Source organism: Anomaloglossus baeobatrachus, chromosome 12 (genome assembly GCF_048569485.1).
Source record: "Anomaloglossus baeobatrachus isolate aAnoBae1 chromosome 12, aAnoBae1.hap1, whole genome shotgun sequence".
NCBI lineage: Eukaryota > Metazoa > Chordata > Amphibia > Anura > Aromobatidae > Anomaloglossus > Anomaloglossus baeobatrachus.
In genome coordinates, this window is record NC_134364.1 from 134,128,586 (window position 1) to 134,145,508 (window position 16,923).

The window sequence follows — 16,923 nt, forward strand, 5'->3', positions numbered from 1 at the left end:
CTTTGGAAAATCATGAGGAACTTCATTTGGCATGGAAGCAGGTCTCGAGTAAGCCATAATGCTCTGATTAGATTCAGAGGAAATGGGGGTTTGGGACTTCCATATCATGCAGCGGCAATTATCACTTGTGTATTGGATTTAATTTACAATAAAAACTCTAAGCTATGGATGGAGATTGAACATGATATTTCAGCAACCCATGCGCAAGGGGTCTTCTGGCTATCCCCTAGGTTTAGTTTGGGGGACATGGGTCTATCCTACTCATTGTTTACTTTGGCTAATATCTGGAGAGGCATTGTTAGGCGCCTGGGTCTGGTGTCCACTCCAGGACCTCTCACCCCTCTGGAGGACAACCCCTAGCTTCATTCAATATGCGGTAGCCGGCTCTGGGTTTGCTTCCCTAAAATCAAGAATGGGTGTCTCACCTTCGAGATGTCATGGATCACACAGGCTGTAAAACGATGGAGGCGGTTCTGGAAGGCAGGGGGAAAGCTGCTGGATTCTGGTTACAGTATTTTCTATGTTAAGTCTCTGTCCTCTGGGAAGGGGATCCCCTCCACTGTTACCCCATGTGAGTATTGGTGCCTGGATACAGAGGCACCATTGCATACCATTTTGCTGATATACAAATTAATCGTGTCCGGGGAGGCATTCTTTGAGTACTGGCGTAGGGACCTGGGACAGGTGTTTCCTCTAGACCGGTGGCAGAAGGCCTATATCTCCACCCATAAGACCTCTGTCTCCTGCAGGATTCAGGAGTTGAATTATAAGATTTTAGCTCGGTATAGAACTCCGGTGACACTGCACAGGACATGCCCAGGGGTTTCAAACCTATGCTGGAGCTGCACTGGCGGTGGGGGACCAATAATTTCTTATGATGCCGGATCAAGTCTACCCTGGAGTTGGCCTTTTTGTCTATGTTTATGGGATCCATGTCCAGTGTTAAGAAGGATTTAATGCAGTTCTTCTTGATTGCAGTGCGCCAGATAATTCCTAGATTCTGGAAATCCACTATGTTCTTAAAATGATTGACGGGTGGAAGCTGTTAACACGTGACAGTGACTGGAGGAAATCAGGGCGTTTGAGGAGTGGTTTGATTCCAGATGGTTTGTGTAATAATCCAGGCCGGCTTTTCCCACTGTGGTTACACCCAGCTCTGACCTGGTTATGTCAGGGGTTAACTTCCCTTGCCTCGTTCTGGATCCCAGGACGCTATATATTGCCTCTCTAACTATGGCTCAGTGCCAGTGATATTTCTGCTTTGCAGCTTGTATACTGGCTCTGGTGAGAGTGTTCCTGATCTGTCCTGCCTCCCTGCTACAGTGTCGTGACTTTGACCCTCCCCCGTTTGTCTGCCTGTCCCGGTCCCTGACTTCCCGCTCCTGTCTGTTTGTGTTTCCCTCTGCATACCTGATCTCCTGGCTTCCGACTTGGTTCTGTTTTCTGACTTTGATATTGATCCTCCCCCTTGCAGTGACTCCACATTTCTGGCTTGACCCTGACTGCTTGACTACTCTATGGCCCCCTAGTGGTTCACCTGTTAACTGCCTGCTGAAGTTACTCTGCTGTACTTCAGCTGCCTTTCTGTTACGGTGTGACTTTGTCTCTCCTTCTCTACTCTGCTGACACCTAGTGGGGAATACACTGTACTACATCTTACTAGCCCTTTGTACAGCGTGACAGTTTGTAGTTTAGCGTCCCTGGATATTTTTGAAGGAGTATTCGGAAAACTGTATTGATGTTTTATTACATGGTAGTAACATTGATTATAGTTGGATGTTACGTAGGTGTCATGTAAAACTCTTGAAGGGTCCTTACCCCCCTCTTTGCCATCAGCCACAGATTGTCATGGCGATTATCTGATCGGCCTGAAAGTTTAGGTATTTATGACTTTGGGTGATGGTAGAGCTGCAGCCAAAAGATGCATAGAAAAGACAATCCTTTTTTTCTATTGGAGGGAAAACTCCTAATACAGTTTTTTACGTGGCCCGTTAATGCTAGAAAAATGAAAAACATACTGCTAGAATCCCTGTGGAGCGCTGAACCCAGCGCACCATTTAATTTGACTGGGAGATCACTGGTATCACGACAAATTAGTATTGGCCAGTAAAATCATGTTAGATGCGTTGTGTTTGGTATCTATGTAAATGTAAAATCGAGATATAAAATATTACGCTAATATCTTTCACCTGTGTGGCCGCGGGGCAAAGATATGTGAAAAGCTAGAATTAAAGAACTTTGTGACAATCTTGGCACAGCCCACAAGAGACTGTAAAATGAGGTCACAGAGAAGGGGGTTACCTAAGGGCATAAAAGCGACTAGCTCCTTGATGGGGGAAGTGAGTACTGGAGGGCATCAGTAAGTGGTGATGCTGGCCAATTCTACCATCTTCTTCTCTTGGAGCCCCTCCCTCCCTAAATTCAGACGTCACATCTATGGCACGAGTTTAGTAAGTTTCATGTTTATACCTTTTATTTTTATGTAACTGTCTATACTGTAATTGTATTGTTCCCTTTTGTAAATTCTTGTATTTTTTTTTTCAAACACTGCCTATTTTCGGATTAAATATATAAAATTTAATAGTTTCTTTCCTCATGCTTTATATACAAATCCAAAAACCCGAAGGGCCTTATGCTATCTGTGACAGGTACCCGGCCTGCCTGTGAAAAGTCCGGTGGTGGCAGCGTAATTATTATTGCATAGAATTATTGGAGGGCTATCATTAAGGGTACCGAGGTATATATATATATATATATATATATATATATATATATATATATATATTCCATTAGCGGGAATCTGTGATATATACATTTACCCTTGCTGTGAGACCTCCAATATTTGGCATTATTAGCTCAGCAGCCTCATTCTGTTCATTGTCCTGCAGTACCAAACGTGGCCTGCCGGCAAGAGGGGCGCTAGAGAGTAGTCGTATTTGTGACAAATCAGCGAACAGCTGCGGGACATCTGAGTCACCCCCCCGGCTGTTCATGACAGTAGGCGTTTATATTGACAGGTGGAGGGTCACCCCTCGGCCTGATTTAGCTGTACCTGTTTCCTTGCTCTTGCCTACCTGAATGTTTTGATATATTGTTGTATTATTTAATACAAATATATTATTAAAAAATGTATATCCCAATTGATATTTTTCGCATTCTCTTACCTTGAGTATAAGACATTTTTTTTAAAAGTGAATTTTCTGTAGCGGAACATGTGCTCATGGAGGTACTGAAACGAATGACCATCATCAATGTAGATTTCTCCTACAGCTGTACCCTGTGGAGAAATACAAACAATGGGTTTTGGGTGAGTCCACAGGGGTGGCGGGCCCACTCAGAGATAGTGGCATGGGTCTAATACAGACAATGCTACATGCTAAGCAAATGGCTCCTGTTTTCAATTCTGGTACCTTACAGGGAATCTGTCAGTAGGTTTTTGTTACCTCATCTGAGAGCAGTGTAATGTAGGCAAAGACATCCTGAATCTAATCATGTATCACTTAGATTACTGGGTGCAGCTGTTCTGATATAATCAAAGATTTAATTTTTTGCATTAAGCAGAGCAGAGAGAGCGGTCACCGTCCACACCAGGCTCAGAAGCTGCCAAGCACAGAAGGGTCAAACTTCAGCTCACATGATCCTCAGTCAGAATAATGATAAAACAAGGAGGCTTAAACTAACATTGCAGGTAATTATCTTGCAGGTAAACAAAAACACACTTTGAGATAAGAGACAGAGGGCTGTTATCTGAATGTTAACTCTTACAGCATGAAGCCTTCAGATTACATGGGAAAAACCTGCTGACAAATTCCCTTTAACTGTTGTTTATTATTCGTGTTTCAATATCTTTAACCTATTTAGAGACTGAGGATGTACCCGTACATCCTAAATCATGAAGAGGTAATCACCGCCGGCTGCTGCGGTGAGCCTGCAGCGATTCACGCACATGTACAGCAGACATGTGTACCTCGCAGGCGCAGGTGGATCCACGATCCAAAAGCGCTTGTTAACCCCTTAAATTGTGCTGTCAAAACGTGACAGCGTGATATAAATGCCCTGAGCAGGTAACGCGCACTTACCCACTGCCATCGGAAGCCCCTTGACGTGATCATGGGAAGCCGATGGTTGCCATAGTAGCACAGGGTCATGTGATGACTCCTGTGCTATTATGACTCACTTCCTGTTTCAGCCAGCAGAGCAGCCGCTGTTACAGAAGACGAGCTTTTCTCCAGATATCAGCTTTGGAGCTCTGATCATGAGAAATGAATGAGCGATCAGACTGCTAATCCTTATAGCTCCCTAGGGGGACTAGTAAAATAAAAATAGTAAAAAAAGCTTGAAAAAATTAACAAAAAACCTAGAAGTTCAAATCACTCCCCATTCTCCCCATTGAAAATTAAAGGGTTAAAAAAATAAAAATATACACACACTTGGTATCGCCACGTTCAGAAATGCCTGATCTATCAAAATATAAAATCAATTAATCTGATCAGTAAACAGCATAGCGGCATAAAAATCCAAACGCCAAAATTATGTGTTCTGGTCGCCGCTTATTTTGCGCAAGATGCGATAAAAGGCGATCAAAACGTAGCATCTGCGCAAAAATGGTATTATTAAAAATGTCAGCTCGAGATGTAAAAAATAAGCCATCACTGAGCCATAGAGTCAGAAAAATGAGAACACTATAGGTTGAGAAAAATGGCACAAAAAGGCGCCACTTGTTTTGGAGAAATTTCTGACTTTTTTTAACCTCTTAGATAAAAATAAACCAATACAGGTTTGGCATCTATGAACGTGCACTGACCTGAGACATCACACCGACACATCAATTTTACCATATGGTGAACACAGTGGATAAAACATCCCAAAACAATCATGCAATTGCACTTTTTTTGCAATTTTTCCGCACTTGGAATTTTATTGCCGTTTTCCAGTACACTATATGGTAAAACATATGGTTTCCTTGAACAGTACAACTCATCCTGCAAAAAAACAAGCCCTTTGTGACGTTGCACCCTGCAATGTGGGGGTACTCACTCAGCATGCGGGTTCAGGTAGACATGGGAGGCACTTTGCTTTATTTAGACTGCATAAAGCATACCGCCAGTACTGAACACAGATGGCATATACATGCAGGAAAACAGGCACATTTCCAAACATCAGCCCTTCAGAGTCAGTCCAGCACATAAGTCCCAGTAGAGGTTTCCTCACCTCTGCACCCTGATCCCAGTCACTATATCAAACCCTCACTCATGGGTTAATTCCTGGTAACGCTGGTAACCAAGGTAAATATCGGATAACCATACCCGATGTTTACCGTGGTTACCAATGTCCGCAGCTTCCAGACGCCGGCTCCATGCAAGCGCAGCATCGCTTCCACGTCGCTGCTGACTGGGGGCTGGTCTCTGGTCGCTGGTGAGATCTGCCTGTTTGACAGCTCACCAGCGACCATGTAGCGACGTATCAGCGATCCTGACCAGGCCAGATCGCTGGTGGGATCGCTGGTGCGTCGCTAAAGTGTGACGGTGCCCTTAGGATGCTCATATACCTTTAATAGGTAGGAAATAGAGATAAACATAAAAAGCTCTAATAGGATAATACCATATAACCTTAACCTGGGAGAGTGGGTCGGAGTGAGACTCCCTCTGGCAGTGGCATTGTTAGGTGCTGGGTTTAGAAATTGATGGTCCTGTTGCTTGTCCCACATAGGCAAGTATGAAGCCTCACAGATCAGTCCAGTAGATCACTGGAGATCTGGCTGCACTACAGATAAATATCTATAAGACAAAGGATGCTGGAACAATTGTGACTTTATGCAGCATATCAGCTCCTGTGTGTTTCAGGGACAAACTGGTGATGGTTTCATCCTGATGAAGGAGTCCGTTCAGCCTGACATGCCTAGGTGTGGAGACTCAATATAAAGTCAGTACTCTTCAGGCATCTTTGGCTTATGGATCTTCATTTGTCTGCAGCACAGCCAGATCTCCAGTCACTAATCTGTTTTCAATAGCTGATGAAAAATGAAAAAACAACTATTGCTGCCCCCCACATGCACACTCAATTCAGCCAGGAGCGCATGAGTTTACAATGATGAGAGCGAACTAAGCTGGGGAAAGAGGAGAAAAAACAAAAATTCAACATGCTTTATTCTTCTTTTTCGAGAAAAAACAATTATAAGTGCACAGCCATAGTTTATACGGTAAATTTATCAGTAATGGGGGGGGGGGGACCTGTCAAGCAAAGCCAACTATATCAATCACAAGAAAAGCGCTTGACCAAAAGGCACTCACTCCAGAATTAGATTATAATACGATTTTTATTTGTGTATCAAAAAGTTTAAAAACACACATACAAAATACAACACAGTGCAGACATATTAAAAAACACCAAGGACAATAATAATGAGACCCAATCCAGAATAAGTCCTCTCAAAGATAAATATTGTACCAGAATCACCATAGATAGTTCAAAATGTATAACAATACAGATAATGAATCCGAGATATAACCATCTTATAAATAGGTATATACTGAGACAGACATTCTATCTTTAAGGGCTCCGCCACACATCCGTGAAACACGTGCGTGTTTGGTCCGTTTCCGTGTATACTGGAGACACGGCCAAACGTGCACCAATGTTACTATATCTCAGCGGTTACAAATGCGTTTTTGGTTATGTCCGTTAGTCCGTCTCCGTGATGCGTTTTGTGGGCCGTGTCTCACGCCAGCATGTCCGTTTTATTCACGCAACACGCAGCACGGACCCAATGAAAGTCAATGGGTCTGTGCGCACGTCCGAGTGACACGGACGCATCTCTGTTTGTTCCCTGTATGTTTTGTGCTTTTTTCATGTGATGTCAGTCTTTTTTCTTTTTCTGTTTCGTTCTCTCCCTCAGCCCGTCGGTCGGTCTCTATGTCTGTCGGTCGGTCTCTCTGTCTTATCTGTCCCTCTAGCTGTCTGTCGGTCAGTTCCCCCCCCTCTCTCATACTTACCGCTCCCCGATCCCCGGCGCGGTGCTGCACGGCTGTTATAAAAACTCCGGCGGCTTTTCCTCTTTTGAAAAAGCCGGCCGCCCATTAATCAATCTCGTATTCCCTGCTTTCCCCACCCACCTGTGCCTGTGATTGGTTGCAGTCACACACGCCCACCACGCTGAGTGACAGCTGTCTAACTGTACCCAATCACAGCAGCCGGTGGGCGTGTCTATACTGTGCAGTGAAAAAAATAAATAGATAATTAAAAAAAAACGGCGTGCGGTCCCCCCCCATTTTAATACCAGCCAGATAAAGCCGTACGGCTGAAGGCTGGTATTCTCAGGATGGGGAGCCCCACGTTATGGGGAGCCCCCCACCCTAACAATATCAGTCAGCAGCCGCCCAGAATTGCCGCAAACATTATATGCGACAGTTCTGGGGCTGTACCCGGCTCTTCCCGATTTACCCTGGTGCGTTGGCAAATCGGGGTAATAAGGAGTTATTGGCAGCCCATAGCTGCCAATAAGTCCTAGATTAATCATGTCAGGCGTCTATGAGACACCTTCCATGATTAATCTTTAAGTTACAGTAAAAAAACACACACACCTGAAAAAATCCTTTATTAGAAATAAAAAACACAAACAAATTCCCTCATTATCAATTTATTAACCCCGACAAACCCTCCATGTCCGGCGTAATCCACGGACTCCAGCGTCGCATCCAGCTCTGCTGCATGGAGATGACAGGAGCAGCAGAAGACACCGCCGCTCCGGTCACCTCCACGCAGCTAATGAGATGAGTAGCGCGATCAGCTGCTGTCAGTCAGGTAACTCGCGGCCACCGCTGGATCCAGCGGTGGCCGCGGGTAACCTCAGTGACAGCAGCTGATCGCGCTACTCATCTCATTAGCTGCGTGGAGGTGACCGGAGCGGCGGTGTCTTCTGCTGCTCCTGTCATCTCCATGCAGCAGAGCTGGATGCGACGCTGGAGTCCGTGGATTACGCCGGACATGGAGGGTTTGTCGGGGTTAATAAATTGATAATGAGGGAATTTGTTTGTGTTTTTTATTTCTAACAAAGGATTTTTTCAGGTGTGTGTGTTTTTTTACTGTAACTTACAGATTAATCATGGAGGGTGTCTCATAGACGCCTGACATGATTAATCTAGGACTTATTGGCAGCTATGGGCTGCCAATAACTCCTTATTACCCCGATTTGCCAACGCACCAGGGTAAATCGGGAAGAGCCGGGTACAGCCCCAGAACTGTCGCATATAATGTATGCGGCAATTCTGGGCGGCTGCTGACTGATATTGTTAGGGTGGGGGGCTCCCCATAACGTGGAGCTCCCCATCCTGAGAATACCAGCCTTCAGCCGTATGGCTTTATCTGGCTGGTTTTAAAATGGGGGGGAACCGCACGCCTTTTTTTTTAATTATTGATTTATTTATTTCACTGCACAGTATAGACACGCCCACCGGCTGCTGTGATTGGGTACAGTTAGACAGCTGTCACTCAGCGTGGTGGGCGTGTGTGACTGCAACCAATCACAGGCGCCGGTGGGCGGGGAAAGCAGGGAATACGAGATTGATTAATGAGCGGCCGGCTTTTTCAAAAGAGGAAAAGCCGCCGAAGCAGTGTGAACGCCGTGCAGCGCCGGTGATCGGGGAACGGTGAGTATGAGAGAGGGGGGGACACTTCAGTCACTCGGGGGATTAGCGGTCACCGGTGAATCCTTCACAGGTGACCGCTAATCAGTACACGGCACACAGACAGAGCCGCAGCATGAATATGAAGTCGGGTGAAGTTCACCCGAGTTCATTCTCATCCCGCTACTCTGTCTTCCGACATGTAGTAACGACATTTTGCATCACACACGTACATTTCACACGGACAACACATACACATGTCAGTTATTTCACTCACGCACACACGGACATTCCACACGCACATACGGCTAGCATACGGGATACACACGCAGGCCACACATACCATAAAAACGGACCTAAAAAACGGAAAACGGACCCGAAAAACGGCCCGTTTTACACGGACGTGGTTTTCACGGATGTGTGGCGGAGCCCTTAAGCAGCATAATGACCAAATGGTCAAAACAGCAGCTGCAAAGCCTCATAGGCAGAAAATCCCTATCATGGTGATTCCCTATCTGAAAATAGAGGTGGAGGACCTCGCCCAACGCGTGTCGCTATGTTAGCTTCATCAGGGGCAGTGGGTGTCACAGGAAATAATCTCACAGACAAACATTTATACACGTGCCAATAAACTATTAAAACCATATTGCTTACCAGTGTGGTGCATGATCCCTCATGGCATTGCAATCAGGAAATGCTCGGTGAAACAGGAAGTCATTTCTAACAGCTCATGCAGCACCTGCATTAGTTTACGCAAAGTACTTACTTAGGATGTTTAGTGAATACCAAAAAAATTGTGCAACTTACGCAAATAGCGTTTAAGCTGTGAATTTCCAAAAACAGTCTTGGAACAGCATTGAACAGAGAAAAAAAAACAAAAAAAAAACAAAAAACCCAACGCTTGCGCAAAATACATGTTAGGAAGGTTCTGCAAATAGAACAATACAGTGCAACCTACATTAGAGAATATTAGAATATAGGAGGAGAAGCAGCAGTCACAATAGACTAAGCTATATTAGATATATAGGATTTTCTAAGGCGCTTATATTAACAACATAAAGCACATATTCTAGGGTTTTTTCCAGACAGAGGTATAGCACATCCCATATTTATAGAAAATATAGCCATGAATGTTTAATGAACCAAACTTTTGCACAGCACATGCACTAATTTGCATAAAATACATATTTATAGGTTCAAAAAGGACTGAATCAAGATCCTATATGGAGGACGTTATTGTCCATGCTCTATATACACAATCAAGGATGTATGATGTAAAGTTTATGCTAATTTATGCAGAGTATAGATGAATTAATGAGGAACTCCCTTTAATACATACATGGTTTGAATCCCAAAAGCCACAATAGACAGGGTCCCATATACAAATCAATGCCCACAGATATTTCCAAAAGGTACTCTGAATATAAAGTATAGAACCCGAATGGATCATAAAGTGGGATCCTTACTTCATCAGAAGAAGGTTCCATAGTTCAAGGATAGGAGACTTGTCACCACAACATATGATTGGCACATCAGATCATACCCTACCTATAAGGAAATATAATTTCCTCCAGATATATAAACAGATTATGTAAAGATATATGAAGTATTTACGGCGCAGATCACCCGAACTGTCATTATCCATGAATATAAATGAGTATCTACATACCACACACATTCGTGCGGATTTATCCATGATGCAAGTTTCCATGCAGCCCTAAATGTTTATCTGGGTCCAAGAATGGATTATAATTGATTGAATTCCGAACTATAAATCAACTAACATCCAAAAGGATAGTAATCCATCCAAATATAGTAATCCATCCAAATATAGGAGACAAGTGCCATAGCAATATTTGAAGTGATGTATCTGACGAGCCACATATGCTGGTACCAATATCCTCTCCATACAATGTCTGCCAAAAAAAAAAAAAAACCCACGAGTAGAGAGAACATGTATTTTTCAAAGCAATAAAGAGCAGAGCATAGGGATCATACACCACAGTAAACAATTAACAGAAAATGAAAAAGAGGCTTATTCAAAGGAGGTCCCATAATATTCAATAAGTGTAGATCGTGCTTTAGAAGTCCCGAGCAGTGGTCCATATCATCAATTCATGAAAAGGATGGATTGGAGAAATATGGGATCATCAGTCTTTAGAAGTCCCAAGCAGTGGTCCAGATCATTAATTCATGAAGAAGATGGATTAATGGGGTCATCAATCATGGAGATGGCAGTTAGCGGGGGAGAGTCATATCCATTATAGTAGATTCTAAAAAATAGATGGAAATTAAAGATATTACAATAAAGACACAACCACACATCAACCTAAGAATCCCGAGAATAGAAGCTCTTCATTCATGCCCATTGGCGATGTTGATTCCAAGAGGCATATCCAACGGGACTCAAGTTGCAGGAGACGTTTCTGATGGTCACCCCCTCTAATATTCGTCACCAATTTCTCCAATCCAATAACTTGCAGTCCTGTGGGTTTTCCACGATGGCATCTGTGGAAATGAAAGGCAACGGAGGTTAGCGTCTTACCCTTTATGATGTCACTGTGAGCCAGATGAGCCAGATTGATGGTGGATATATGCTTCTGGCAGCGCTTCCTCAGTTCCTGAGTGGTTTCACCTATGTATAATTTGGGGCAAGAGCATATTAGGGCATATACTACGTTTATGGACTTACAGTTGATATATGACCTCAATTTATACCGTTTGCTGTTAAGTGGATGTACAAAGAAGTCCCGTGTTGGCACCATGTATTCACAAACACTGCAGTCCCCACAGGCAAAAGATCCAAGGAGTCTGAAACCACGACCCACGGAATGAGTAGGACGTACAAAGTGACTTCTCATCAGGCAATCACCGATGTTCGGGGCCTTTTTTGCTGTAATTCTTGGACGATCATCAATTAAATCTCGTATTTTAGGGTCGGCTTTCAAGATTTGCCAATGGTCCTTTAGGATATTATTGAAGGGGTACCATTGATTGTGGAAGTTGGTAGTGATCCTGATCTGTGTATCTGGTGTCTTCTCCTTTGGTAGTAAAAGGGATGATTGGGATTGTGCCTTCGCCCTCTGGAATGCTTTAGAGATGGTTTTCTTGGGGTAACCCCGTTGTCTAAAGCGTTCTGTGAGCTCTTTTGCTTCACTGAGAAAATCCTGATCCGAGGTAAAATTCCATCTCAATCGTAGAAATTGGCCAGTTGGAATACCATTCTTTACGTGTTGAGGATGAAAACTTGAAAAATGCAAAAGACTATTGGTCGCTGTTTCCTTCCGATGTAAGTTGGTCACAAGTCTCCCATTCTCCACAGATAACTTCAAATCCAAAAAGATGCCCTTTGTGGGAGAAAGAGAGTATGTAAGGAAGATGTTTAGCTGGTTATCATTGAGATGTGTGATGAAATCTTTACATTCAGATTCAGATCCCTGCCATATGAATGCCACATCATCAATGAAACGAAACCATCCTAATACATTACGGCGAAATTGTTCTAGGGGGTAGACAATCAGAGCCTCCCACCATCCCAAGAAAAGATTTGCCAAAACCGGTGCGCACCGTGCGCCCATTGCTACTCCAGAAATCTGGAGAAAGAATGTTTTATCAAAGACGAAATAATTGTGCGTCATCACAAAATTTAGCAAATCCAAAAGGAAGGAGTCGTGTAACCTATTAGAGCATTCCTTTTTATCCAAGAAATAGGTAACGGCCGCCAAACCATCTTGATGTGATATATTTGAGTAAAGTGATTCCACATCACAAGTGACAATTAATGAATCTGATGGAATACAAATTTCACTGATTTTCTGTGTAAAGTGTGTGGTGTCAAGTATATAAGAAGGCAGGCTCTGGACTAAGGGTTGTAGATAATAGTCCAAATATGAACCCGCCTTCTCACATAGGTTGCCATTACCAGAAACTATAGGGCGGCCCGGTGGATCTTGTAAACTCTTGTGTACCTTTGGGAGTAGATAGAACGTAGGTACCATAGGTTTGGCCACCCAAAGGAAACTCTTCTCCTTCTTCGTAATGATGTCATATTCCTGAGCAGAATCCAAGAGGTGTCCCAGTTTTTTCTGGAAGGTTTGGGTGGGATCCGATGGTAATCTGCAGTAAAACTTGTTGTTATTGAGTTGCTTGCTCACCTCCTTTAGGTACATCTCTGTGGGCCAAAGCACCACATTACCACCCTTGTCTGCCTCTTTAATTAGAAGTCCCTTGTTGTTTTTAAGTTCAGAGAGGGCCCTCTTTTCCCTGATGTTTAAGTTGTTGCCACCAAGTTGCCCATCAGGTAACTCCAGGATATCCTTTTTTGTGAGTTCGAAAAACAGCTGGATAGATGGAAAGAGGGACAAGGGAGGAGAGGTGGTAGATTTGTTTTTTAGAGGGCATGGAGGCCTACCTGGGGTGGTTTCATTCTCCTCCAGAAGGTCCAGAAGATCATGCAAAACCCGCTGATCCATATCAATGCATGTTTCAACGATCCGTGGTTGTTGGTAAATTGCACGAAATATAAGCCTCCTGCAGAATAGATAAACATCTTTGATCAAGGTGAATTTATCAGCTTTGTTGGTGGGTATTTCGTGCAATTTACCAACAACCACAGATCGTTGAAACATGCATTGATATGGATCAGCGGGTTTTGCATGATCTTCTGGAGGAGAATGAAACCACCCCAGGTAGGCCTCCATGCCCTCTAAAAAACAAATCTACCACCTCTCCTCCCTTGTCCCTCTTTCCATCTATCCAGCTGTTTTTCGAACTCACAAAAAAGGATATCCTGGAGTTACCTGATGGGCCACTTGGTGGCAACAACTTAAACATCAGGGAAAAGAGGGCCCTCTCTGAACTTAAAAACAACAAGGGACTTCTAATTAAAGAGGCAGACAAGGGTGGTAATGTGGTGCTTTGGCCCACAGAGATGTACCTGAAGGAGGTGAGCAGGCAACTCAATAACAAGTTTTATTGCAGATTACCATCGGATCCCACCCAAACCTTCCAGAAAAAACTGGGACACCTCTTGGATTCTGCTCAGGAATATGACATCATTACGAAGAAGGAGAAGAGTTTCCTTTGGGTGGCCAAACCTATGGTACCTACGTTCTATCTACTCCCAAAGGTACACAAGAGTTTACAATATCCACCGGGCCGCCCTATAGTTTCTGGTAATGGCAACCTATGTGAGAAGGCAGGTTCATATTTGGACTATTATCTACAACCCTTAGTCCAGAGCCTGCCTTCTTATATACGTGACACTACACACTTTATACAGAAAATCAGTGACATTTGTATTCCATCAGATTCATTAATTGTCACTTGTGATGTGGAATCACTTTACTCAAATATATCACATCAAGATGGTTTGGCGGCCGTTACCTATTTCTTGGATAAAAAGTAATGCTCTAATAGGTTACACGACTCCTTCCTTTTGGATTTGCTAAATTTTGTGATGACGCACAATTATTTCGTCTTTGATAAAACATTCTTTCTCCAGATTTCTGGAGTAGCAATGGGCGCACGGTGCGCACCGGTTTTGGCAAATCTTTTCTTGGGATGGTGGGAGGCTCTGATTGTCTACCCCCTAGAACAATTTCGCCGTAATGTATTAGGATGGTTTTGTTTCATTGATGATGTGGCATTCATATGGCAGGGATCTGAATCTGAATGTAAAGATTTCATCACACATCTCAATGATAACCAGCTAAACATCTTCCTTACATACTCTCTTTCTCCCACAAAGGGCATCTTTTTGGATTTGAAGTTATCTGTGGAGAATGGCAGACTTGTGACCAACTTACATCGGAAGGAAACCGCGACCAATAGTCTTTTGCATTTTTCAAGTTTTCATCCTCAACACGTAAAGAATGGTATTCCAACTGGCCAATTTCTACGATTGAGACGGAATTTTACCTCGGATCAGGATTTTCTCAGTGAAGCAAAAGAGCTTACAGAACGCTTTAGACAACGGGGTTACCCCAAGAAAAGCATCTCTAAAGCATTCCAGAGGGCGAAGGCACAATCCCAATCATCCCTTTTACTACCAAAGGAGAAGACACCAGATACACAGATCAGGATCACTACCAACTTCCACAATCAATGGTACCCCTTCAATAATATCCTAAAGGACCATTGGCGAATCTTGAAAGCCGACCCTAAAATACGAGATTTAATTGATGATCGTCCAAGAATTACAGCAAAAAAGGCCCCGAACATCGGTGATTGCCTGATGAGAAGTCACTTTGTACGTCCTACTCATTCCGTGGGTCGTGGTTTCAGACTCCTTGGATCTTTTGCCTGTGGGGACTGCAGTGTTTGTGAATACATGGTGCCAACACGGGACTTCTTTGTACATCCACTTAACAGCAAACGGTATAAATTGAGGTCATATATCAACTGTAAGTCCATAAACGTAGTATATGCCCTAATATGCTCTTGCCCCAAATTATACATAGGTGAAACCACTCAGGAACTGAGGAAGCGCTGCCAGAAGCATATATCCACCATCAATCTGGCTCACAGTGACATCATAAAGGGTAAGACGCTAACCTCCGTTGCCTCTCATTTCCACAGATGCCATCGTGGAAAACCCACAGGACTGCAAGTTATTGGATTGGAGAAATTGGTGACGAATATTAGAGGGGGTGACCATCAGAAACGTCTCCTGCAACTTGAGTCCCGTTGGATATGCCTCTTGGAATCAACATCGCCAATGGGCATGAATGAAGAGCTTCTATTCTCGGGATTCTTAGGTTGATGTGTGGTTGTGTCTTTATTCTAATATCTTTAATTTCCATCTATTTTTTAGAATCTACTATAATGGATATGACACTCCCCCGCTAACTGCCATCTCCATGATTGATGACCCCATTAATCCATCTTCTTCATGAATTAATGATCTGGACCACTGCTTGGGACTTCTAAAGACTGATGATCCCATATTTCTCCAATCCATCCTTTTCATGAATTGATGATCTGGACCACTGCTCGGGACTTCTAAAGCACGATCTACACTTATTGAATATTATGGGACCTCCTTTGAATAAGCCTCTTTTTCATTTTCTGTGAATTGTTTACTGTGGTGTATGATCCCTATGCTCTGCTCTTTATTGCTTTGAAAAATACATGTTCTCTCTACTCATGTTTTTTTTTTTTTTTTTTTCTTGGCAGACATTGTATGGAGGGGATATTGGTACCAGCATATGTGGCTCGTCAGATACATCACTTCAAATATTGCTATGGCACTTGTCTCCTATATTTGGATGGATTACTATATTTGGATGGATTACTATATTTGGATGGATTACTATACTTTTGGATGTTAGTTGATTTATAGTTCGGAATTCAATCAATTATAATCCATTCTTGGACCCAGATAAACATTTAGGGCTGCATGGAAACTTGCATCATGGATACATCCGCACGAATGTGTGTGGTATGTAGATACTCATTTATATTCATGGATAATGACAGTTCGGGTGATCTGCGCCGTAAATACTTCATATATCTTTACATAATCTGTTTATATATCTGGAGGAAATTATATTTCCTTATAGGTAGGGTATGATCTGATGTGCCAATCATATGTTGTGGTGACAAGTCTCCTATCCTTGAACTATTCAACCTTCTTCTGATGAAGTAAGGATCCCACTTTATGATCCATTCGGGTTCTATACTTTATATTCAGAGTACCTTTTGGAAATATCTGTGGGCATTGATTTGTATATGGGACCCTGTCTATTGTGGCTTTTGGGATTCAAACCATGTATGTATTAAAGGGAGTTCCTCATTAATTCATCTATACTCTGCATAAATTAGCATAAACTTTACATCATACATCCTTGATTGTGTATATAGAGCATGGACAATAACGTCCTCCATATAGGATCTTGATTCAGTCCTTTTTGAACCTGTAAATATGTATTTTATGCAAATTAGTGCATGTGCTGTGCAAAAGTGTGGTTCATTAAACATTCATGGCTATATTTTCTATAAATATGGGATGTGCTATACCTCTGTCTGGAAAAAACCCTAGAATATGTGCTTTATGTTGTTAATATAAGCGCCTTAGAAAATCCTATATATCTAATATAGCTTAGTCTATTGTGACTGCTGCTTCTCCTCCTGTATTCTAATATTCTGTAATGTAGGTTGCACTGTATTCTTCTTTTTGCAGAACCTTCCTAACATGTATTTTGCGCAAGCGTTGGTTTTTTTTTTTTTTTCTCTGTTCAATGCTGTTCCAAGACTGTTTTTGGAAATTCACAGCTTAAACGCTATTTGCGTAAGTTGCACA

The 16,923-nt window shown here is 42.8% G+C and overlaps 1 protein-coding gene across 3 annotated transcripts in view; it reads right to left on the bottom strand.

Annotated features, from left to right (window-relative positions):
* Positions 1-16,923, bottom strand: part of GANC (glucosidase alpha, neutral C) — a 594,745-nt gene that overhangs the window by 42,888 nt on the left and 534,934 nt on the right. For all 3 annotated transcript variants that reach the window (XM_075331191.1, XM_075331189.1, XM_075331190.1), the window contains one exon: positions 3,165-3,277. In XM_075331191.1, the coding sequence (XP_075187306.1) occupies positions 3,165-3,277 (113 nt within the window). The remainder of the gene's footprint in view (positions 1-3,164; positions 3,278-16,923) is intronic.